This window comes from Condylura cristata, unplaced genomic scaffold, assembly GCF_000260355.1.
Source record: "Condylura cristata isolate star-nosed mole 26May11 unplaced genomic scaffold, ConCri1.0 scaffold00056, whole genome shotgun sequence".
Lineage (NCBI taxonomy): Eukaryota > Metazoa > Chordata > Mammalia > Eulipotyphla > Talpidae > Condylura > Condylura cristata.
This window is the reverse complement of record NW_004567157.1, coordinates 715,488-742,208: the sequence shown is the minus strand read 5'-3', so window position 1 is coordinate 742,208 and position 26,721 is coordinate 715,488. Positions and strand designations below refer to the sequence as shown.

Genomic DNA, 26,721 nt, shown 5'->3' with positions numbered 1-26,721 from the left:
GAACTCATGCGGAAGTGGCTTTAGCTTCCCAGTGTTGTGCTTTAACCCGCTGCGCCACCAGGGAGGGCCTAGGCAATAAATTTTTATTTTCATAAAATTTAGAAAACAGGAAGTAAATTTGTCTCTGCAGATAACAGGACTTTATAGAGAGAAAACTCTAAAATTTATGCAAATAATAATAAAAATAGAGTATTAGAAGTATAAAGTCAGTAATATTTCTGGTTAAAAAATTATAAGAGATCAGTTGTGTTCCACAAATTATGAACATTCGAAAGAGAAATTAAAGAAATAATCCGTTTGCAATAACACAATGTAGAATAAAACACTGAGGAATAAACTTAACATAGTAGGTTATGAATCCATGTACTGAAAACTGTAAAACACTTATGAAATAAATCTTAAAAGACTCAATAAATGGAAAGGTTTCTTATATTTATAGATCATGAGAATCAATACTGTAGAAATGTCCTTACAGGGATTCAGTTTAATTCCTACCTTGAATCCCATGATGTTTTTCACATAAGTAGATAAAACAATCCTAAAATTCTTTGGGATCACAAAATGCCCTGAAAAATCCAAAATAATTTTGAGAAGAACAAAGCTGGAGGCATCATGCTTCCCAAGTACAAATTACATTATGCAGCTATAGCAATCAAAACATACGGTACTTGCATGAAAACAACCTATAAATTAATGAAACAGAATTGAGGCCAATCACAAATCAAACCACATTATAATCACTAATAATCAGGATACCACTAATACGCAGTGAGAAAACCATAGTTTCTTAAATGAATGTTACTGAGGTATTGATTTAAATATAAGACAATGTATTAGATCCCTTTCTAACACTATTCACAAAAATTAGTCCAATGGATTAAATACTAAAATGTAAGACCCCAAAACTATAAAACTCCTAGAAGGAAACAGAGGAAATGCTCCTTGACATTGGTCTTGGTAATATTTTTTTTAACAACAAAAGTAAAAGTCACAGAAACAAAATAAACAAGTTGGACTTCATCAAACTTAAGAGCTTCTACATAAACAAATGAAATAATCATCAAATGAAAAGGCAACCTATATAACTCTTGCAAACCATACATCTCATATATAGTTAATATCCAGTATATGTCAGCAATTCATACAACTCAATAGAAAAAACATAGTTTAAATTTGAAATGGATAGCAGAAACTGAACATTTCTTTTTTCAAATAAGACATACAAACAGTAATATAGGTACCAAAAAGGGAGCTCAACATCACTAACCATCAGGGAATGCAAATCAAAACCACAATTAGATATCACTTCATATGTGTTAGTGACTGTTATCAAAAAGACAAAAAATAGGGCCCTCCCTGGTGGCACAGCAGGTTGGAGTGCTGCACTGCCAAACTAAGCCAAGCCATGACCACTTTAGTGGTGGGGCAAATATCTCCTCTCTCCCTACTGCTCCATTTAGCAGTGTACTTTGTTGTTCTGCCTGTTCTACTCCCCACTCTTTTTCTGGTCAATCCTCTTGCCACCTCTGCACCTCTGGCTGTACCCCATTTCTGATGCATAAATAAGTAAATCTTTAAAAAATACAAAAAGTAACAAATGTTGGGGAGGATGTGTATAAAAGGAAACCTTTTTATTTTATTGATGGGAAGCCATTTTGAAAATCAGATTTAAAATACACCGCAATCTGATTCAGCAATCTCACTTGAGAATATATAATGGAAGGAAATTAAAGAAATAAATCAGGATCTCAAAGAAGTATCTGCATCCCCATATTCAGTATAGTATTATTCAAAATATTCAAGACATGGGGACCCTCCCTGGTGGCGCAGCGGGTTAATGCATTGCAAAAGAAGCCTAAGCCACTTCCTCACAAGTTTGAGCCCCGCCTGCCCCGGAGGAGATCCACATGGCGTGGCAGACCTCTCCTGACCCGCCCGCTGCTCCCCTCAGCAGTGTACTTCGTTGATCTGCCTGTTCTGCTCCCCACTCTATCCCTGGTGAATTCTCTCACCCTCCGCATCTCTGGCCTGTACCCCAGTTCTGTATGAATAAATAAATCTTTATAAAAAAAAATATTCAAGACATGGAAATAGCTTATATGCCCTTCAATGAAAGAATGGATAAAAATGCTTAAATATACAATGGAATATTGTCCAACCATGAAAAGAAGAACTTCTATCATCTATGAAAACATAGATGGATGTTGAAATCAGGTGAAATAAGTCAGACATAAAAAGACAAATAATGTATGATCTTACTTACATATAAAACCTAAAAAGGGAAAATTTATAGAAACAAAGTTATCAGGTATTGGGGGAAGGAGGGAGAAGTTGGTTAAGTGACACAAACTTGCATTTGTAAGATGAGTAACTTCTGATGTGCCATGTGGTGACTATAGTTAATGATAGTCATGGTACTTGAGAAAACCAAATATTATTAACAGAGTTGTAAATTTTCTGACCAAAAAAAAAAAAAGTAATTATACAAAGCTAACTAAGCTTATTGTGGACAGTTATATCTCACTAAAAGAGAAGAACAAAAACAAAATAGCAAAACAAAGTACTTGTTTTTATGAAAAAAAAATAGTTCCTTCCAAGTGCCAAATACTGATGATAGCTTAATATACTACTATTTAGCTTAATATACTACTATTTCTAGGGCAGTGGGATGAAATCACAAAGAATTTGTAATTTAAATTTTCAGCAACTGACCAACAGATGAGGGTGGTAATTGGGAGCATCTTTCTGGAATTTTTATTCATATAATCTATGTCTCAAAAGTCTGCTCTGAATATAGATTAGGGTTAAAGTAAGTGTAGGCATCTGATGCCTGTAATCCTTTTTTTCATGTGGATTTTGTTTGATGTGTCAAACTCTCCTATGAAAGGTAAGAAGTCAGTGAAATATTTCCTTTTAAATGCTACTTTGTTGTTCTAACTTATTTTGGTTTTCTTCTGGTGGTAAGTTTACTTTACCCCTCGATTACTAATGTCACTTCCCTATTAAATGCAGGTTTATCACAACCTGGTATAGAAAGCTGAATCATTTGTAACTTTGCTTTTGAAAATCATTACCCCCAAAGTCCAGTATCTTTTAACCAGATGCTTTTGACACATTCAGGTAGAATTAAGGAAGGATATGACCAAAGTTCTTTGAAGTTAAAAGGAGACTGTTGGGTTATTTGCAGGACAAAGCCTTGAATAGTGGATAACATAGCAGTTTCTTGGAAAGAACTCTGAACTGAGAAGACAAAGAATGTGGGTTTTATTCTTTTCTTAGTGGACTTGGTTCTGAAATTTCTCTCTAGATCCTAATGTCCTCATCTATAAAATGGCCAGTGGCAATACCCCAAGTTTTTTAGCCATACCTGACTAGATTGGAAAGTGTGTGGTGATGTAGTAAACACCACCCCATTCCAAAATCTGTTAGGGAATGGAATTCTTTCTTGGATGATTTGTACTTCTAGTTCATACCTTCTGAAATAGGCTGCTTTGAATTGTCTGTACAAAGTGGCCACTGAATGATTTGAGAAGCCCATTGATATTTAACTAATACTCTTTACTTTTGATTTCTCATCTACTCTAGGTGTGAATTCGGCCCGCTCAGTTCCTCCTTCCTATCCACCACCGCAGGACCCGTTAAACCAGGGTCAGTACCTGGTCCCTGATGGCATCGCTCAGTCACAGGTCTTTGAGTTCACCGAACCGAAGCGTAGCCAGTCACCATTCTGGCAAAACTTCAGCAGGTTAACCCCCTTCAAAAAATAATACCTACAGGGAGGCAGATAATTTTAAAATAAAGTAAATAAAATTATATTTATAGATGGAACTTTTTTCGGAGAAGCACTGTTGAAATTTATATATATATATATGTACACATACACACACAGATCCTGAAGTGTACACACACATCGCGCACACACACACACACACACACACACAGAGCAGGACCAAAAATGTTTTCTGTTGTTTTTGGGGAGTGAAATCTATAGTTGGTAGGAAGAAGTACCAATAACATCCAAATACATGACCCCTTTTAAAGTTTTCCAATATTAACTTGTCCCAACCCCATTCACTTTTAGAAACTGCCATTTCTACATGTTCCTTTTCTTTTTGAGATAATCCCTTTGCTCCCCTATGAGTGATTCATTGATTTGTCATTATTATCATAGATGTGTTTATATTGTTTCTTTCCTGATATACTGATGCTGATGAATTTTGTACTTAATTTGATGTGGTGGAGTTTGGAAGTTTGGATTTTTTTTCCCTTTCACTTTTCAGTGGGTAAAGGGAGGACTCCCTTTCTCCTCTCCCTCAGCTGATCATCTGTGAATGGTTCTGCAGCCCTGCATATGCCCTAAGTAGCATTTTACCTGCATCTTCTTCCTTAGTTGTGCCAGTCTGGACATGCTCTGTTGTGCCCTGTGACATAACAGCTAGATATTTCTATTGCTTTCACTGTGTCTTAGGTATTGTAGAGAGATTAAAGCCAAACAGAAATAAGGGAAAGTCAGAGGATAATGATGTTGGATAGAACTTGTGTTCAAGGAACATTCTGTATTTGTGCTTGTTCTTCTAACACTGGGGGTTATAGAACTACTGGGTCATTACACTCTTGTATCTGGGGTTCAGTTTGAACCAATTATTCTTCCAGCTGCTTTGGTTATGGTGTTCCTTCTAGGCTTGTCCCTCCCCAAACCTACAAGATCTGAACTGGGAGCAAAGAGATAAAGCTCTACATCCTAATGTAGTGGGGAGAATTTTAACTGCCTCCCAGCATCAAGTAGTTTTAAACCAGAGTTCTTCAATGCTATTGGTTCCGAGTCCTGGTCTTCCCTGCTCCAATTGGCAGATTTCTTATGTGGCATTGATTGCTGTCTATGGAGATTATTAAGGCAGAGCCCACCTGACCAAAACCATCAGAAACCTGGACAGTATCTAATACTTCCCTTACAGGAAAGAACAGAGATAGACATGGAAAGAGATGGCCTCAGTCCAAGATACATACCATCAGTTTCTGCAATTTCAGTTATTTCTGATTTTTCACATTGTTATCAGAATGCATGGACAATCTTCCAAGGATTCTTCCTTCCTCTAGTCTTGTCTTCATTCTTTCCCTTAATCTCTTTGCACAGAAGATTGCTATCAATGATATTGTTAAAGCCCTTCTAACATTTGAAAATGACTTTGTGTGCATCTTTTTCCCATCTGGGGAAATTTGAAGCAAGTAAGCAAATAGCCCGTGGAGAAATATACCCTCAGCTCATTTTCATCAGTCTATCTTCTTGGGCAAAACTAGCTTCTCCCACCAAAAAAATGTAGGCTTCCTGTGGGCTTAAGAATACACATTCCTCCTCTTCACATTACTCCTGGGGTAGCTAGATCTTGAACAAAAGGAAAATGGAGTAGAAAGAAATGACAATGGGCTCTGCTATGGAGAACCTCTTTAGTAAAGAATCTGGAGACTGTGAATTTGTCCTCACCCAATGGGAAAATAATTCATCATGAAAGGACTTAAGCTTAATACACAGCAGTCATGACTGCATGGGACCCTCAGCATAGCTGGATTTATTATTTCTCTATACCTTTTAACCCAAATCAGGCCCTTCCCAGCTTAAGGACGTTTCCTCTGTGGAAATCAAACTATAAGATGGTAAAACTTCCATCCCAATACATGCAAATTGAACTTGTAGAGTAAGCCAAACCTGAGGGGGGCAGATAACCAGGGCTCGGGACTGGTCATCACTGCTCAACAAATGACTCAGCTACTTAAGACCCATTAGCAAGGAAACTAGCCTAAGCTAAAATGACCTCCCTGGAAAACAGAATCTGTTTCAATGACTTTATAAGCCTCCCTTGAATGTATATCCTTTGCATATTTTCCACTCTTCCTAAGTATGCTTGACCTTGGCATGTTTCTCCATGGCTTGGGGTGCATCAAGGGGGGATGTCTGGATATGTCTCTGGGTCTGCAATATTTCTTGGACAAGCTCCCTGTCCCCCAGTCCTCCTGAGTCTGTGCCCTGAGCTCCAAGATCAGTATTATTTTACCACCCACATCATATCCATCCATCCAACCCACTGACCTTACCAGATGCCAATAACTAGTGAAAACAATCAATAATTACATGGTTGATTAGAGTGTTCTCCTAGCTTATGGCAAGAAAGCAGACTATTGACAAATAGCTCCAATTGGAGCCCTATTATTTGGGCTCAAGGTCAAGTGGAGACCTATTATTTTGGCTCAAGGTCCAAGCCAATTATTTTTGTCCCCATTACAATGCTATTTTCAAGAGCTCTGTAAATGTCCTCTCTTTCTGCATGCCCTGAACTACCCTTTCTTCAATTCAATGAGACCTGGATTTGCTCTCTAAAAGTCTTTGCTATCATAATCTATCAGCCATGTCATTGGATGATGCAAAAACAGAAATCCAACTCCCCCTTCTCGCTCTCTTTCCTTGTCTCTATGTGCATATCTCTAATGGGTTTATAAGGACAGCAACAAGAGAATTCTAAAAATTCTAGTGTGAAGCCAAATAGTGATCTTTTAGTGCTTTGGGGCTGGGGTGGGCTGGGGTAGATGAATGGGCAACAGTGATTTCAATTACCCCTGCTGCTCTGCATTTGCCAGTTATTTTGTTTCTTCTGACTGTTTGACCCTGTCAAACAAATGTCAAAGTTGTGTGTTAAAAAATGTTTAATAACAAAAATAAGATGTTGTAATGACACAAAGCCTTATGAACATATTTATGGAATTCAATAAAAGAATTAAAAATATACCACCAGGCATAGTTTTCATGATAATTTGTATGTGTGTGCATTTGTTTTACCAGTTAATAAAGGGGGGTTTGTGGTATTGGGAAGTTTATACAAACCAGTATTGGCTCCTGGTCCTGCTATTCCAGTGCTAGGCATCCCAAGAGCTGTCTGTGACTTTCTATGTCCTTTCTGGAGAAGTGGGACACAAACAAAATTGTATTCTAAAATCAGGGGTATTACAAGTGTCTATGGATGGGGTTGTCCTTCTTGTCTCTTGTCCCTTTGGCAAGACATAAATTTTTATTTTTAATTTGTTTCCTTGTCCTTAAAGCTACAAATCTAATATCTTCCCTGGGCATTCAGGGAAACCCAACCACTTGTAGAGATCATAGAGTCCAAGCACTGCCTTGGACATTTGTACGAGCTTTGTGGATGTAGCCAGAGGCCTTGTCACTTAAGATCCATCCAACTTTTATTATTTCTTTTTTAAAGATTTGTGTTATGCATACAAAAGCTGATTCATGCCAATTCTTTCCACAGCTTCCAGAGGTGAATCTTAATTACCCCCTTAGAGCAAGGAGACTACAACTGGTCATAGTGTTCCCTGACTACCTTCTAATGATTCTAAAATAGAAAGTGGGGATAAATGGAGGCAAATGGTTCTCTCCTAAACAACCTTCATTTAAATATGTCTCATAACCAGAAGAATTGTTTCTGAATGTCTGAAATAGTACACATGACTCTACTACTTACACAATTATTTGATAAGAGCATTACATACTTCCTTATGTTGGTTTTGTTGCAAAGGCTTATTCTATTCACTGCTTAAAATCACTTGTCTCTCTAGTTAATGTTCCAAAATTGTCCTCTCTAACTATTGTGTTTCTCTCCTTGATTGGGGAAAAAGGACATCTGATTTAAAGTATTTTCAGAAAGGCTTAAAGAGGAAGTCTACAGAAACATCCCACCTCAAAGCCACCATGCCCAGGATGATGGATTCCTGATCTACCTTCCTCAGTATATTATGGAATGCCAATAATAGGTAAAAGTATCTTTACTGTGTTTATAGATAGCCAGAACTTCTGGAGAGAGGAGACCACCTTCCAGGAAAGGACTATTCCTAGAGTAAGTCTTCCTTGGCTCAACTTTGTTCTGGTAAGATTCTGGCCCAACTTTGTTCTGATAAGACTCCCATCAGGTAGAATGTAGGAGGCTTATGTCTTGTTTAAATACAGCAATTACTCATATTTTCAATGACCTTGCCATATATAAAATATCATTTTATCCACATTTCACACTGGAGAAATATAAATTTAAACTCCATTCTGTGAGTATTCTTCACCTCTCTCAGCACCATTCAAATTGACCACAGACATATTTGTTCTTAGAATGATCCTGAGAGTGCTACACGTAAGCAGAGGATTTAAAACAACAACAAAATTAAAGAGAACTATTTGTAGGTAAGATTCCTATTCCCTGAAAGCACACTACTATTGTTCTACCCCCTCACTTTCTGACTTGGGTTGTGACCTCTTCCATCAGACACTTAAAGTCACATAGGATCTGTTTTCTTATCAGATTAGTAATGAGTAAAAGAGGGAAGACACATGTGCTAGAGTGGCCCTATGTATTCTAGAAGCCGCTATTATCACCGATATGTCAAATAAGGGAACATCCAAGAAGAGTCTATGTTCACTTCCACAATATCCATGACTCTCCACATTACAGACTCTCTGAGTCTGTAATCTGTGCAGGTTTTGTAGTTGGTTAAGCTCATTTAATTTTCTTCCAATTTTCAACACACTCTATAAAATAGTATAGCAAAACGCTTTTGTAAACTGAAACTAATTTAAATCTATTTGATCAGCATTTGCATAAACTCAAAGGACATACTAATCAATCAGAATTAAAAGACAGATTGCCATGAGTAATAAGACTGTTACCATTATCAAGGAGTGAGAAAGTGCTAAGAGTGTAGTTGTGTTTCTAAAAAAGAAAAACATTGATGCATATCCTGAACACCTAGATTTTTTTGTTCAGTCAAAACAAAACAGTATATCTGAAATAAAAATATAACAAAACTATATTTATCATCAAAAATCCATTGATTTATATGTAGACAATTCCCACTCTTGAGTACCATCAGTTAATATCATCAAGGAATTTATCCAATTAACTTCCCCAGAAATCATTAATTCAAATGTGAAAACATTGAAATAACTAAAATTAAAATTTATCATAATATAACAGACCAAGATATTTGTTCAACATTATAATTTCAAACATTACAGAAAAACAACAAAACTGAAAAGCAATTTGCAAAGCAGACATTTAAATATTTCATAAAAAATTTAAAAAACAAGGTTAAATATTTCTTCCATGTGACAATGTTTTTCATTAAGTTCCAATTTACAAAAAAATAAATACCAAATATGTTAAATTTATTTAATTTCTTCCCATAAGAAAAGAGAAATTTCATGGAGAGCATCAGGAGTTCTATGTGTTTTCATGAAATTTCCCCTGTTCAAAGACTTTTTTTTTTCTAATTTATATCTGTGAGAAGTTTTCTCATAAGTTTTTTTTTCTAATAAAATTAACTAAAAGGATGGAAAACAATCCTACAAGCAAGTGAACCAAAAAGAAGGCAGGAACAGCTATATTTTTATAAGATAAAATAGACTTCTAACTTAAACAAGGTTAAAAGAGACACATATATTATGATTAAGGGGACACTGCATTATGATTAAGGGGACAGTACAACAAGAAGACATAAAACTCATCAACATATACACAACAAATGAAGGAGCACCAAAATATATCAGGACACTACTGTCATCTATGAAAACATATATTGGAGAAAATACATACATAATAGGAGAGTTCCATACTTCACTCTCAACAATGGACAGACCAACAAGATAAAAAATTAGTAAAGACAATAAAGCTCCGGATAAGGACATAGATATAAAGGGTTTAGCAGGTATCTATAGAACACTGCACCCCAAAATATCTGAGCACACATTTTTCTCAAATCAACATGGATCATTCTGTAGGATTGACCCTCAAAGCAATTCCAACAGAAGAATAAACAAGAACAGTTCAAAACAAGGAATAAAAATACAAAAGGACCAAAATGGCAAATATAGGTACCAGAATATCAATACTATCTCTAAATGTAAATGGCTTAAAGTCATCAATAAAAAGACACAGTTGTAGGATGGATTAAAAAGCAGAACCCAACATCCTGCTGTCTGCAGGAAACACACCTAAATAACAAAGATAAAAACAGATTGAAAATAAAAGGATGGAAAACAATCCTACAAGCAAATGGACTAAAAAAGAAGGCAGGAATAGCTATATTTATATTAGACAAAATAGACTTCAAAATTAAAAAGGTTAAAAGAGATAAAGAAGGCCACTGCATTATGATTAAGGGACAATACAACAAAAAGACATAGCAATCATCAACATACATGCACCAAATGAAGGGACACCAAAATATGTCAGGAAGCTATTGTCATCTATGAAAACGTTTATCAGAGAGAATACATACATAGTAGAGGCTTCAACATGCCACTCTCCACAATGGACAGATCAAGAAGACAAAAAATAAGCAAAGACACTAAAGCCCTGAACAAGGACCTGGACAACTTGGGCCTAACAGACATCTATAGAATACTGCATCCGAAAATATCTGTGTACCCATTTTTCTCAAATCCACATGGATCACTCTCTAGGATTGACAACATACTGGGTCACAAGATAAATATCAATAGATACACTAAGATTGAAACCATGCCAAATATTTTCTCTAACCATCAAGGAATCAAACTAGAAATAAACCATATGAAGAAGGCAAGAAACCCACCTACCCCATGGAAACTGAAACCCACACTTCTGGAGGACCACTGGATCAATGAAGAGATCAAAGAAGAAATTAAAAAAATACCTAGGAAAGAATGAAAATGACAACACAAGTCTCTAAAACTTATGGGACATGACAATACAGGCTGAGATGAAGAAACAAGAAATGACTCAAAGAAAGAACCTAGTGTTCCATCTTAAAGAACTGGAAAAAGAACAACAAAATAACCCAAAAGCCAATAGAAGACAGGAAATAATAAAAGTCAAATCAGAAATAAATGAAATGGAAGTTAGGAAAACAGTCCGAAAACCAATGAAATAAAAAGTTGGGTCTTCGAAAAAATAAACCAGATAGACCACTAGCCAGGATCAAGGAGAAAAAAAGAGAGAGAGAGAGAGAAAGCACAAATACACAGAATCACAAACAAAAGAGGAGAAATCACAACAGATCCAGCAGAAAATAAAAGAATACTCAGAGAATACTTTGAACAACTCTAGGAACACAAGTTAGACAATTTAGGAGAAATGGCCAAATTCCTACAACTGTACAATCACCCAAAGCTACATAAAGAAGAAATAGAACAACTAAGCAGGCCAATTACAAGCAAGGAAATTGAAGAAGTAACCAAAACCCTCCACATAAATAAAAGCCCAGTACCACATGAACTTACAAATGAATTTTACCAAATGTTAAAAAAAGAACAAGTGCCTATTCTAAACAGACTTATCCAAAAAATCAAAAAAGAAAACTAGCACATACTTTCTATGAAGCCAACATCGCACTAATATCAAAACCCAACAAACAAAACACAAAAAAAGAAAACTTCAGACCAATCTCCCTTATGAACACCAATGCTAAAATCCTCAACAACATTTTAGCCAACAGAATCAACAATGCATTAAAAGAATAATACACCATGACCAAGTGGGCTTTATCCCAGGAGCACAAGGATAGTTCAACATCAGGAAATCAATTAATGTAATCCATCATATCAACCAACAGAAGACTAAAAATCACATAATCATATTAATAGATGGGGAGAAGGCATTTGACAAAGTTCAACATCCATTTATGTTTAAGGCCCTCGAAATCCTCAGAATACAAGGAACATAACTCAACATGATAAAAACCATATATGACAAACCCACAGCCAATTTTATCCTCAATGTAGAAAAGCTGAAAGTCTTTCCCTTGAGATCAGGAACAAGACAAGGGTGTCCACTATCACCACTGCTCTTCAACATAACACTGGAAGTTCTAGCCAAAGCAAAAAGATAGGAAAAAGACATACATGGAATCCAAATAGGGAAAGAAGAAATAAAACTGTCCTTATTTACAGATGATATGTTAATATATGGAAACAACTAAAAATTCCACAAAGAAACTAATAAAAAACAATTAGCCAGTTTAGCAATGTATCAGGATATAAAATCAACACACAAAAATCAGAAGCCTTCCTATACACAACAACCAATCAGAAGAAACAGAAATTTTTTTTAAAAATCCCCCTTTTTGGCTCTCCCAGGTGGCGCAGTGGGTTAAAGCACAGCACAAAGAGGCTTAGGCCACTTCCGCATGAGTTCGATCCCCGCATGCCCCGGAGGAGATCCACATGGCATGGCAGACCTCTCCTAGCCTGCCCGCTGCTCCCCTCAGCAGTGTAATTCATCGATCTGCGTGTTCTGCACCCCACTGTGTTTCTGGTGAATCCTCTCACCCTCCACATCTCTGGCCTGTACCCCAGTTCTGTACAAATAAATAATTTTTTTTTCAAAAATCACCCTTTTCAAATAAAATAAAAAGTATCAAATACCTGGGTATCAACCTAGCAAAAGAGGTAAAAGACCTATACAAAGAAAATTACAAAACACTGTTAAAAGAAATTCAACAAGACACCCTGAAATGGAAAGATATTCCCTGTTTATGGATCAGGAGAATTAACATCATCAATATGGCCATCCTACTAAAAGTTATATACAGATTTAATACCATCCCAATAAACATCTCAATGACATTCTTCAAATAAATAGAAAAATATTCATGAGATTCATATGGTACAACACAAGACCTCGAATAACGAAAACTCTCATGACTAAGAAAGAGAATAGAAGCATTACAGTACCAAACTTCAAGTATACTGCAAAGCCATAATAATCAAAACTGCATGGTACTGGAACAAGAACAATCACACAGAGCAGTGGATTTGGATAGAAAACCCAGATTTAAACCCACAGGCTTGTGGACAACTAATCTTTGACAAAGGAGCAGCAAAGAAGATACAATGGAACAAAGAATTTTGAACAAACAGTGCTAGGAAAACTGGCAAGCTACATGCAAAAAATGAAACTAGATCACTACCTCACACCAGATGCAAAAATCAACTCAAAATGGATTAAAGACCTAGACATAAGACTAGAAACCATAAAATACCTGGAAGCAAACATGGGCCAAACACTACACAACACCATCAATATGGCCATCCTACTAAAAGTTATATACAGATTTATATAACTTCAGTGACATCTTTAAAGATAGAGCACCCAATGCAACGATAGTGAAGGCAAGGATAAATAGGTGGGACTACATCAAGTTTAAGAGCTTCTGTACAGCAAAAGAGACATTGAAAAAGACAGAAATCCCACAGATTGGGAAAAAAAAATTCTCACACAAATGAGTGATAAAAGATTGATCACAAAGATATACAGAGAACTGATGAAACCCAACAAAAATAAACAACCCCATCAAAAAATGGGCAGGAGATCTAAAAAGACATTTCTTCAAAGAGGAAGTGCAGATGGCCAATAAGCATATGAAAAAATGTCTAACATCACTTGTAATGAGGGAGATGCAAATTAAAACCACAATAAGATACCAACTCACCCCAGTGAGAATGGCACATCTTTAAACAGCTAGAGACAACAAATGTGGGTGAAGATGTGGAGGAAAAGGAACTCTTCTGCACTGCTGGTGGGGATGCAAACTAGTACAACTAGTACAACCACTTTGGAGGTTCCTCAAACTGCTTAATATGAGCTTCCATATAATCCAGCAATCCCACTCCTACGTGAAACAAAAGGTACACAAAAACACTGATTCAAAAAGATACCTGCACCCCCATGTTTATTGCTGCCTTGTTTACAATTGGACAGACACAAAACAGCCCAAATGCCCAAAAGTGAATGACTGGATTAAAAATATGTGTTACGTATATACAATGGAATATTACTCAGCAAACAACAACAACAAAATATAAACACATGTCTTTTGCAGCAACACTGATGGAACTGGAGAAGATTACGCTTAGTGAGATAAGCCAGAAAGAAAGGGAAATATGCCGGATGGCTTCACTCATAGCAGCGAGAAAATGATAGTAATGATGAGCAGCTATATACCAGAGACATTTTATGGGGTGGAGTGGGGAATGGGATCAAAAACTTTGGGGGGGAGAGAAATGCACTGGTCTATGGTGATGGCACAGGGTGATTTAATGATGGGAAGCCCAACAGGATTACAACTGAGATGGAAAAAATGCAGCACAAACTGATGGGAAAATAAACTGTTATATAAAAAATAAAGAAAGAATAAATAAAGTGAGAGTTTAAACCACCCTAACAAAAAAAAAAGTCAAAGCAGAAATAAATGAAATGGAAGTTAGGGGAAAGATCCAAAAAATCAATAAAACCAAAAGTTAGTTCTTTGAAAATTGAACAAGATGGAGAGTCTACTAGCCAGGCACTAAAGTACAGATAAGAGAAAGCACAATCAGGATTATAAATGAAAGAGGAGAAATAACAACAGTCACAGCAGAAATCAAAGAATAATCAGAGAATACTACAAACTGCTATAGGCAAACAAGTTCAACAATTTAGCAGAAATGGACACATTTCTTCAACTTACCACCACCCAACTCTAGATAAAGAAGAAATAGAATAACTACTCAGGCCAATTACAAGCAAGGAAATTGAACAAGTAATCAAACCCTCCCCAAAAATAAAAGACAAGGATGAGATGGATTTACAAATGATATTTACTGAAAGTTCAGAAAAAGAACTAGTGCCCATTCTACACAGACTCATCCAAAAAATTGAAAAAGAAGGAAAACTACCAAATAATTTCTATGAAACCAACATCACTCTAACAACAGAACCTAACTTGGGGGCCGGTCTCAACAATCTGTTGTGGGGCAAGGCAGGGCACAACAAAAAGGGGAAAAGGGAGTGGGTGTGAGGAAGACAGGGCAGTCAGAGTTGGATTCAAGACTTCCTGCTCTTTTTCTCAGCAGGCCTTTATTTATACTGTTTAGGCAAGCATTAGATTACAATAATGCATAAGGTAAGTTAATAAGAAATCAGCATAAAAGTTCTCAAGGAAGAGGGGAACAATGCATCCTCTTCCTGACACTTTATGGCATACTAGACTATACATATTTGTGATAATTTTCATATATATAGATTTTTAACTATGACTTCAAAGGATAAGTGTTTTGGGAAAGGATGAGCTTTTAGCAATGGATTTAGGAGTCCTAGGTAAGGAATAAATTGTGTTAGCAGAGTTATCAGTGATTGTCTAAAGAGATGCTAATGGCTAGCTTAAGGCTAGCAGAGAGTACTTAGTGTTTGTTTTAGGAAAAGGTTAATTAAGACTAGAAGAGAGTAGTTAGTGATTGCTTAAGAAAAGGGATAATTAAGAGGAAGTCACATAGTCATGCATTAAACAAAACCTGTGTCAATAATATTAGGAAATTGTTCATGAGTCCTATTGCCCTGGGAGTCTTATCTGAGATTTGCTTTTTGTTTCAAAAAACCGAGGAAGTATCCCATGAGTCTTTATGCCCTAGGGGTCTTATCTCTCCTGGAGACTGCCTTTTATCTCAGGAGACAGATGAATTTCCCACCCTGGGGCAGTGCCTGCTTGCTTGGATCAAGGCAGCCACCTTATGAGGCTAAGGCAGTCCAGTTGTAAACTGATGGTTTCTCAGAATATTTTGATGTTATGATTATACAAAAAAGGGAGGTCATAAGTTAGCAACGGGAATTCTGATTTTTCAGAGCTTTTCCATTCCATCGCGAATTTTTCAGTTGACAGAAGTTGTATATCTGTTGTCACCTAACAAAGTAAACACAAGAAAAGAAAACGTCAGACTAATCTCCATAATGAACACTGAGCAAAAGAACAGAACACAACAGAACACAATGCATTAAAAGAATAATACACCATGACCAAATGGGCTTCATTCCAGGAACCCAAGGATGGTTCAACATCAAAAAACAAGCTAGTGTTATCCATCACAACAACTAAAAGAAAAATAAAAACCATATAATCATATCAATAGATGTGGAGAAGACAGTTGACAAAGTTCAACATCCATTTATGTTTATGGCCCTTGAAATCCTCATAATAGAAGGACCATACCTCAACATGATAAAAGCCATATATGACAAACACACAGCCAATATCATCCTCAATGGAGAAAAGCTAAAATCCTTTCCTTTGAGATCAGGATCAAGACAAGGGTTTTCACTATAGCCACTGCTCTTCAACATAACATTGGGATTTCTAGCAAGAAAAATAAGACAGAAAAAAAGATATACAAGGAATCCAAATGGGGAATGAAGTAAAACTATCTTTATTTGTAGATGGTATGATAATTTACATGGAAAACCCTAAAAACTCCACAGAGAAACTAATAAAAACAATCAACAAGTTTAGTAAGGTAGCAGGATATAAAATCAACACACAAATATCAGAGACCTTCCTATACACAATAAAAAACAATCAAAAGAAGCAGAAATTTTTTTAAAAATCCCCTTTTCAATTAAAACAAAAAGAGTCAAATACCTGGGTATCAACCTAGCAAAAAAGGTAAAAGACCTATACAAAGAAAATTACAAAACACTGTTAAAAGAAATTCAAGAAGACACCATGAAATGGAAATACATCCCCTGAATATGGATCTGGATAATTAACATCATCAAATGGCCATCCTGCTGAAAATGATATACAGATTTAATGTTATCCCAATAGAAGTCTCAATGGCATTCTTCAAAAAAAAATAGAACAAATATTGATGAGATTCATATGGAATCACATAAGACCTCGAATAACCAAAACTCTCATGACTAAAAAGAAAGAGAAGAGGCATCACAACCTCAAACTTCAAGCTATACTACAAAGCCATGATAATCAAAACTGCATGGTACTGGAACAAGAACCGACACACAGACCAGTGGATTCGAATAGAAGACCCAGATATAAACCCACAGGTATGTGGGCAGCTAATCTTTGACAAAGGAGCAAAGAAGATACAATGAAACAAAGAAAGTTTGTTCAGGAAATGGTGCTAGGAAAACTGGCAAGCTACATGCAAAAAAATGAAACTAGATCACTAACTCACACCATACACAAAAATCAACTAAAAGTGGATTAAAAACCTATACATAAGAATGGAAACCATAAGATTCCTGGAAGCAGAGATAAGCTAAACACTACACAACATATACATCAATAACATCTTTGAAGATACAGCACCCAATGCAACAATAGTGAAAGAAGGGGTAAATAGTTGGGACTACATCCAGTGAAAAAGCTTCTGCACAGCAAAAGAGATATTACAAAAACAGACATCCCACCGATTGTGAAAAAATTTTCTCACACAAAACTAGAGATAAAGGATTCATCACAAAGATATACAAAGAACTGATGAAACTCAACAAAAATAAACAACTCCATCAAAAAATGGCAAGTGCTATTGCTGGTGGGAATGCAAACTAGTACAACCACTATGGAAAACTGTTTGGAGGTTCCTCAAACTGCTAAACATGGAGCTTCCATATGGCCCAGCAATCCCACCCCAAAGACACAAAAACATTGATTCAAAAAGATACCTGCACCCCCATGTTTACTGTTGCTTTATTCACAATTGGAAAGACATGGAAACAGCCTAAATGCCCAAAAGTAGATGACTGGATTAGAAAGATGTGGTACATATATACAATGGAATATTACTCAGCAACCAAAAAAGAGAAACACATGTCTTTTGCAGCAACTTGGATGGAGCTGGAAAAGATCATGCTTAGTGAGATAAGCCAGAAAGAGAAAGAAAAATACCGGATGGTGTCACTCATAGCAGGAGTATAATGGACCAGGCGAGAAAATAACAAAAATAATGAACAACCATATACCAGAGACATTCTGTGGGGGTGGAGTGGGGAATGGGATCAAAAACGGGGGGGGAAGGGAGGGAAATGCACGGGACTATGGTGGTGGCACAGGGGTGATTTGGTGATGGGAAACCCGTGGGGATTACAATTGAGATGAAAAAAAAATGTGCAAAGTGATGTAAAAATAAACTTTTTAATAAAAATATATATATATATATATATAAAAGTGGTAACTTAAAATCAAAAAAAAAAAAATGGCAAGTGCTAAAAAGACACTTCTCCAAAGAGGAAATGCAGATGGCCAACAAACATATGAAAAAATGTTCAACATCACTTTTAAGAAGGGAGATACAAATTAATATCACAATGAGATACCATTTCACACCAGTCTGAATGGAACATCTTAAAACAACTAACAACAAAAAATGTTGGCAATAATGTGGAGAAAAATGAACTCTCCTGCACTGCTGGTAGGAATGCAAACTAGAGCAACCACTATGAAAAACTGTTTGGAGGTTTTGCAAACTGCTAAACATGGAGCTTCCATATGGCCCAGCAATCCCACCCCAAAGACACAAAAACATTGATTCAAAAAGATACCTGCACCCCCATGTTTACTGTTGCTTTATTCACAATTGGAAAGACATGGAGACAGCCCAAATGCCCAAAAGTGGATGACTGGATTAAAAAGATGTGGTACTTATGCACAATGGAATATTACTCAGAAATTAAAAAATATAAACTCATGCATTTTCCAGCAACATGGATGGACCTGGAAAGGATCATGCTTAGTGAAATAAGCTAGAAAGAAAAAGAAAAATACTGTATGGTTTCACTTATGCAGGAACATAAACGACCAGGTAAAAAATAATAATAATGAACAACTATATACCAGAGACATCTTACAGGGGTGGAGTGGGGAATGCTATAAACAATAGGATGGGTGGGTCAGTACATGGGACTATCATGATGGCACACACAAGTGATTTGCTGATGGGAAACCCACAGAAAAAGGCACAAATTGATGTAAAAATTAACTATTTTAATAAAAAATGCATTTAAGTAAAATCACAGCTCTATCTGAATTCATGATCATACTCTACCTTTTATTTTTATCCTATAAGTGGAAATTTTAAATGTAAAAATACTCTCACTGTACCTGACATTAAGAAACAATATATAGTGACCCTCCCTGGTGGTGCAATGTGTTAAAAACAGTACTTCAAGCAAGTCACAGCTGCTTCCGTGAATTTCGTTCCCAGGCCCTGGAGGTGATCCACATGGTGTGTCAGACCTCTCCTGACCCACCAGCTGCTTCACTCAGCAGTGTACTTCCTTAATCTATCTGCCTGTTCTGCTCCCCATTCTTGCTCTGGTGAATCCTCTCACCCCTCTGCACCTCTGGCTTGTACCCCAGTTCTGTATGAATAAATAAATAACACTTTAAAAATATATATACAACATCAATAACCCTGATAGAAGAGGGAAAAAGTACATATTAACTACAACTTTTTGGTCATATGCTTCAAACTATCCCATTAATTTTCAAATTAGTTTCCACTAATCAAAATTACCCCAGATCATGCTTCTTGGAAGCACTTAGAATTCCCATTGTATTTCTGAACTTAAAATTTCTATAGGTCTGGTTTATGTCAGTTTTTATCCTGGATCAAATAATTAAATACAAAAGAATACAAACATATAGACACGGGGAGATCTTTTAGCTTTCATTTAATTCATGAGGAATATATTATACAAATTCAGTTTTACTTATATTTAAGTAGCCAGGCCTCATTATTATTATTATTTTACTTAATCTATATTTGTATATGCAGAAACAGTCTGCAAAGATACAAAAGAAGCAAAATCAAAACACAGGTCCATTAACAAACAAAAAGCTCACGAAAAAAGAAAATTGCAAAAATAAAAATTGAAAAGAAAAATCAGGTCAATAACAACATGAAAGAATACAGAAGCTAGGATCAATCTATCTTCTCAGAATCATTTTTAAAACACTGGATATTAGATTTTAACAAAACCTAGACTCTTTGAGCCAGTGTTTAACCCAAGCTTCCTCCAGGCTGGAACCCCCCTCATTATAACACTCTACTACATCTGTAACACCCAGAAAATCACAGGTGATCACCTAGTTTTCAGTACCTGCCACCAACTCATTAGGAGAAGTAGAATTTTTTTTTCCTATTTTCCCTAAGATACAACTCAGGAGAAAAGTTTCATGTAGCTGTCTGGCAAACAGAGCCTAAACACCAGCTATCAGTGCCTGCCAAAAACCTGAAACAACAAACACCAGCTACATCTGACAACCAACCCGAAGCTCCAAGCAGACCAGGCCACAACTGGAACCTTGCAGTAGACATGTCCTCCTGCATCAGGGGATGTGCATTCCACATAGCTGGATATACCTACCATGGACAGGTCCACAAACAGAATATCATGGAGTGAAATTCAGCATCCGGAGACTTTTCATATGCCAAGTGTCCTGGTCAAAGAAAACCTTGAGCAGGAAATACCTACCAGGGACAGGTCCACAGACACAGCATCATGGAGTGAAATCCAACATCTGGAGCCTTTGCTTATGCCAAGTGGCCTGGTCAAGGAAAACCACAAAAGCCTCCACAGCACCTATAGCAGCCAAGACAGTGCAGATCCATCCACACGTAGATAAGAACACTCAGACAGTCCACTTGCAAGCAGAAGTGGTTCTGGTTGATGGTTATCACAGATACCCATACCTGAACCCACCCAGATGCCAGAGTCCCAGGCAGTATGAAGATCCATCCATTGGTTATCAGAAGAGCTCCAGTAGGTAGGCTCTTTGGGGAGAACAGGACCACCCACATCCTGTCTTCAACCAGGACCCAAAGTGTGACAAGTTTCAGGCAAATCCATACACACCCTGGTAAAAACACACAGCAGTCATGCAAGTGGGCAACAATGGCAACATGGCTCTATGCCAAGATAAAACATGAAATCAAACAATCAAGAAATATACTAATTGTCCAGCAAGTGCTCTAGGAAACAATACACAACAGAAATAAAATCAGTTTCCAGAAGCCAACACTGACATGATAGAATTTATTTCCCTGACAGATGAAAAATTCATAATGAATTTAATTCAAAAATTAAAAGAAATGACATCACCAACATGGCAGCAAAGAGTGACTAGGATTAAGTTCTTTCTTAGATAAGGGAGTGATTACAGCAAGCTCCAGTCAGGACTCAGACGTTTTATACAGGCTTGGTGACCCAAAGGAAGCAGGAGGAGAGTGAGAGTGATGGAGGAAGAAAGGAGTGTTTGATATTGGTCCCACAAATCCAGAGTACCCCAACCAGGGAAAGAAAAAGAGATAAAACTTGAAAAAGCTGGGAAAACTTAATCAACTAAAAACTCTAGAAGCTGAAACAATGATCAGCAGGCTAATTTGCATGGTGAGGAGTGAGTCTATGTCAGGTCCCAAGCCTGGCTTGTAATTGATCTCACCCTGACTGGTGACTGGAAATCGGGGGTGAGAGCTGCAGGGAAGATAGACCTTAACCTATTTTCCACAGTTGGGGGCAGGGCAGGGGCCTGACCAAAGTCTGCAGGAAAACCTCGACCCCAGCTACAGCTGTAAACATCGCAGCAATGCTCCCAACTTGAGCAGCTGTTTTCCACTATAGTGGAAGCCTGGCATGGTATTACTGCAGCACACAGCACCCAGCCATTAGTGGGAAGTCCAGCAGGGTATGGGCACATCTTGTTGGAACATCAAGGTCCACTACAGCTGGAAACTGGGCAGCAGTTCTACCGCCTTGAGTGTGCTTCCCCCAGCAAAGGTGGAAGCCAGGCATACAGCAACTGCCAGCACACAGCACCTGGCCATAGAAAGAAGTGCATCTAGGCATTGCCGGAGTCAGCTAGAGCACATAGGCTCCTGTCGCAGTTGGAAAACAGGCAGAAGCAAGACTGCCTTGAGCTTGCTGCTCCCTGGCATAAGTGGAAGCCAGACAGGACGTGCCTGCCAGTGCCCGGCCATAGTCAGAATTTGTCAGTGACAGAGCCATTACTAGTAGCCTACAGTACCTCATCCAAGTTGGAAACCAGGCTGGGGGTAGGGCCATTGCCAAAAGATCACACAGCCTACCCCACTAATGGCACTAGGGAAGAGTGGGACTACCATTATGAAAGAGTCTGCATGCCCTAACAACAATTGGAAGCTAGGAATCCCACCATCAGTCCCCTGCCATTGAACAGTGAAAATACAAAGGAAGAGAGTCACCATAGATGGCAACCATCATCATATTCACATCATCACCTGCTGTAAGCCTGCTCCTACAGATGGGGTCAGTGTTCCTTCAGGAAATAATGGCATTGGTGAATGTGAATGAGGGGACACAGACACTTGTTCAAGTGCAAGTGTCTCCTGAGAAGCCACTCAGAAGGTCTTTATTAATATATTTTGCACTTCCTGGTATTTTGTAGTTTGATTTTTCAAGAATATTAAGGCAGTAGTTACACAATTATAAGGGATTACAGAGCTACAAAACATTCTAGGTCAAGATGCATACAATTATAATAGATCACAAGCTGCAAATCTGCAAAGCATTTCAGGTCATGACAACCCTCTTTTATTTTTGTGCTAGACAAAGCTTGCTTTATGTGGTTATTTGATATTAAAGCTAAAGCAATGATGTGCCTAGGGCATATTTTGTTTAAGACTCACTAACAAATGGTTATTTATTAGGTCTGCTGTTTTCTAATGATATCATGGGCTCTAAAGATGTTTTGGGCATTTAATTGTGCTAAACTGTATATTGCTTGTTCCAATTGTTTTGTCTAAGCATTATATCTTAAAACAAAACCTCTGTGGGAACTTTTACTGGGCTTGGTCCCAATAGTTCTTTCAAGGCAAGTTTGTTAAAGGACTCAGCTTTATTTCACAAAGCAGAGGACACAGAAATATTGAAGTTTGCATTATTATCATCTGCATCAAGAACATCTGGACTCATGTTACAAGCATATATTGTACCAGATGTAGCATTAATATCAGAACTGGTTTTGTCAATTTGTAACCCATGCAGTATTCCCAAAATTGCAATGATTTCCATAAACAAAATGAAAGGATGTATTGAGAGACAGCTGTGGAGTCACCAGAATTTTCAGAATGTTCCCTGGATTTTGTCATACATCATGGGTGGCATGGCTCACACAAATAACCCTTGTGAAGGACTGGCACATTAGTGCTATACCTGGTTTGACTACCAGTTACCAGCACCACAGAAAGAGCACCGAGAATAAATGCAAGAAATTCCAACCAACACCAGTAACACAGTGTCTCATTGCATAGAATTCATTAGAAATTCCCAACTATGAAGGAGGTGAAAATAGACATACAAGAAGTGAGGACACCAAACTTCCACAATGAAAGGATAAATACAACAAGACTCATAATAGTAAAGCCCCCAAGAATACAAGACAAGGAAAAATAATGAAATTGGTTAGAATGCAGAAACATCCTATAAAAGAAAACTGATCAGGCTGACATCAGACTTCTCTGAAGAAACACTATGGGCAAGAAGAGAATGGAGGGAAATATGCAACAAACTCCAAGACATCAAATGCCAACCCAGAGTACTCTATCCTGCAAAACATTCCTCCCTCTATGAAGAAAAAAGGACACTCTCAAACAAAGAAACTCCCTAATAATGTGACAAACAAATCACTCCAAAAATTAGTACAAGAAATCCTTAAGCAAAAGCCAATAGAAGGGTCTCTCCCTGGTGGTGCAGTGGGTTAAAGCACAGCATCGTGAAGCTCTACAAAGAGACTGCAGCATGAGTTCAATCCCTGGCCAGGGAGCTGACCTACATGGCATGGCAGACCTCTTCTGACCCACCCGCTGCTACCCTCAGCAGTGTCAGTCTGCCTGTTCCGCTCCCCACTCTGTCTCTGGTGAATCCTATCACCTACAATACCTCTGGCCTTTACCTCAGTTCTGTAAGCATAAATAAATCTTAAAAAAATATATAATGAACAACAACAGAACAGAAAAAGGAATAAAATCACAAAAAGACAAACAAAATGGCAAATAGGTTTGCTAATGTATCAATATTAACTCTAAATATAAGTGTTTTAAACTCATCGATAAAAAGACAGAATTGCAATCTGAAATAAGAAAAAAGAAAAAGAAAAAGAAAGAAACAGAATCCAAACTTTTGCTATCTCCAGGAAACACATTCAACTGCAAAAGATAAAAATAAACTGAAAGTAAAAGTCTGGAAAACAATCTGAAAAGTAAATTGACCAAAAAAATAAATAAATAAAAAAGGCAGAGACAGCTATACTTGTATCAGATATAAAATATTTCTAAATAAAAATGTTTAAAAGAGTCATAGATGGCGACTACATTATGATTAAGGAGACAATAGAGCAAGAAGACATAACACTCATCAACATATACTCACCAAATGAAGGAGCAACAAAATATATCAGGAAATTATTTTCATCTATGGAAACATACATTAGATAAAATACATATGTAGTAGGAGATTTCAACACACCACTATCAACAATGGACAGATCAAAAAGACAAAAAAATAGCAAGGACACTAAATCTCTAAATAAGGAACTCATGGGCTCAACAGATGTCTACAGAACACTGTACCCCAAAAAATCTCAGTGCACATTTTTTGCAAATCCATATGGATCATTCTCAAAGCTCAATTACATACTGAGACACAAGACAAATTTAAATAGATAACACTAAGATAGAAATCATTCAAACTATCTTCTCTGACCATAAAGGAATCAAATTAGAAATAAACCATGTAAAGAAGACAAGAAACCCTCTTACCTCATCTAGATTGAAACCCACAGTATTGGAAGACCATTAGGTAAATGAGGAGATCAAAGAAGAAATTAAAATATACTGTAGGCTCTCCTTGGTGGCACAGCAGGTTAAAGCACAGCACTGAGAAGCTAAAGCCACTTCCGCATGAGTTCGATCCCTGCCTGCCCGGGAGGTGACCACATGGCGTGGCAGACCTCTCCTGACCGGCCCGCTGCTCCCCTCAGCAGTGTACTTCGTCCATCTGCCTGTTCTGCTCCCCACTCTGTCTCTGGTGAAGTTTCTCACCACCCCTGAGCCTCTGGCCTGTACCCCAGTTCTATATGCACAAATAAATAAATCTTTAAAAAATATATATACTGTAAAAAGAATGATAATGAGGACAACTCTCCAAAACTTATGGAGTACATTAAAAACAGTTATAAGGGGTGGCCCTCCCTGGTGGTGCAGCGGGTTAAAGCACTGCACTAAGAAGCTTAAGCCACTTTCTCATGAGTTCGATCCCCGCCTGCCCCTGAGGTGACCGCATGGCGCGGCAGACCTCTCCTGACCCGCTCGCTGCTCCCCTCAGCAGTGTACCTCGTCGATCTGCCTGTTCTGCTCCCCTCTCTGTCTCTGGTGAATTCTCTCACCCTCTGCATCTCTGGCCTGTACCCCAGTTCTGTATGAATAAATAAATAAATCTTAAAATAAAACACAGTTGTAAGGGGAAAATATATAGCAATACAGTCACACATGAAGAAACAAGAAACAATGGAAGGAAACAACTCAACATCCCTCCTTATAGAACTGAGAATATAACCACAACAACAACAACAAAAATAAAAAAACAGAGACAGCAGAAGAAAGAAAATAATAAATGTCAAAGCAGACATTAATGAAATAGAAGTTAGGAAAACAATCCAATAAGTCAATGAAACCAAAAGTTGGTTCCTTGAAAAAGTAAACTAAATAGATAAATCTCTACCCAGGATCACAAATTAAAAACAGGAGAAAGGACAAAAATATAGGATCATAAATGGAAGAGGAGCAATCACAACAGACAATGATGAAATCAAAAGAATAAGAAAATGTTATGAACAGCTATATGCAAACAAGTTCAACAACTTAGAAGACATGAACAAATTCTACAACTTTACAATTAATGAAAGATAGATAAATAAGAAATAGAGTAACTGAACAGGCCAATTACAAGCAGCAAAATTAAAGCAGTAATCAAAATCCTCCCCAAGAACAAAAGCCAAGTACCAGATAGATTTACAAATGAATTGTACCAAACTTTCAGAAAAGAACTAGTGCCCATTTTATACAGACTCATCCAAAAAATTGAGAAAGAAAGAAAACTAGCAAATACATTCTATGAATCCAATTATTACAGTAATACCAAAACATAACAAAGAGAACACATAAAAACAAAGCTTCAGATCAGTTTTCCTAATGAACACAGATGCAAAAATCCTCAATAAAATGTTAGCCAACAGAATCCAACATTGCATTAAGAGAATTGTATACTATAACCAAATGGGATTAATTCCAGGAGCACAAGGATGGTTCAACATCCAAACATTAATTAATGTAATTCGTCACATCAACAGAAAGAAAAATAAAAACTATATGATAATATCAATATATCCAGAGAAGGCATTTGACAAAGTTCAGCATCAATTTTATGATGAAAACCCTTGAAAATCCTCAGAATAGAAGGAAAATACCTTAACATGATGAAAGCCAAATATGACATATTCACAGCCAATATGATCCTCAATGTAAAAAAGCTGAAAGCCTTTCCTTTAATATCAGAAACAAGACAAGGATGTCCACTTTTCTTTAACATAAAGCCGGAAGTCCTAGGCAGAGCAGTAAAACACAAAAAGACATACAAGGAATCCAAATAGGGAATGAAGAAGTAAAACTGTCATTAGTTGCAGATGATATGATAATTTGCACGGAAAATCCAAAAAGATACCATAGGAAAACTAGTAAAAAAATTAACCAGTTTAGGCCCTCCCTGGTGGCGCAGTGGGTTAAAGCACAGCACTGAGAATCTAAAGCCGCTTCCGCATGAGTTCGATTCCCGCCTGCCCCGGAGG

General features: G+C 37.2%; 1 protein-coding gene across 5 annotated transcripts in view; it reads left to right on the top strand.

The window, feature by feature from the left end:
* Positions 1 to 3,805, top strand: part of ARHGEF9 (Cdc42 guanine nucleotide exchange factor (GEF) 9) — a 294,997-nt gene extending 291,192 nt beyond the window's left edge. For all 5 annotated transcript variants that reach the window (XM_012734448.1, XM_012734451.1, XM_012734449.1 and 2 more), the window contains exon 10: positions 3,586 to 3,805. In XM_012734448.1, coding sequence (XP_012589902.1) covers positions 3,586 to 3,767 — 182 coding nt within the window. In that variant the 3' untranslated portion in view covers positions 3,768 to 3,805. The remainder of the gene's footprint in view (positions 1 to 3,585) is intronic.
* The last annotated feature ends 22,916 nt before the right edge of the window (positions 3,806 to 26,721 follow it).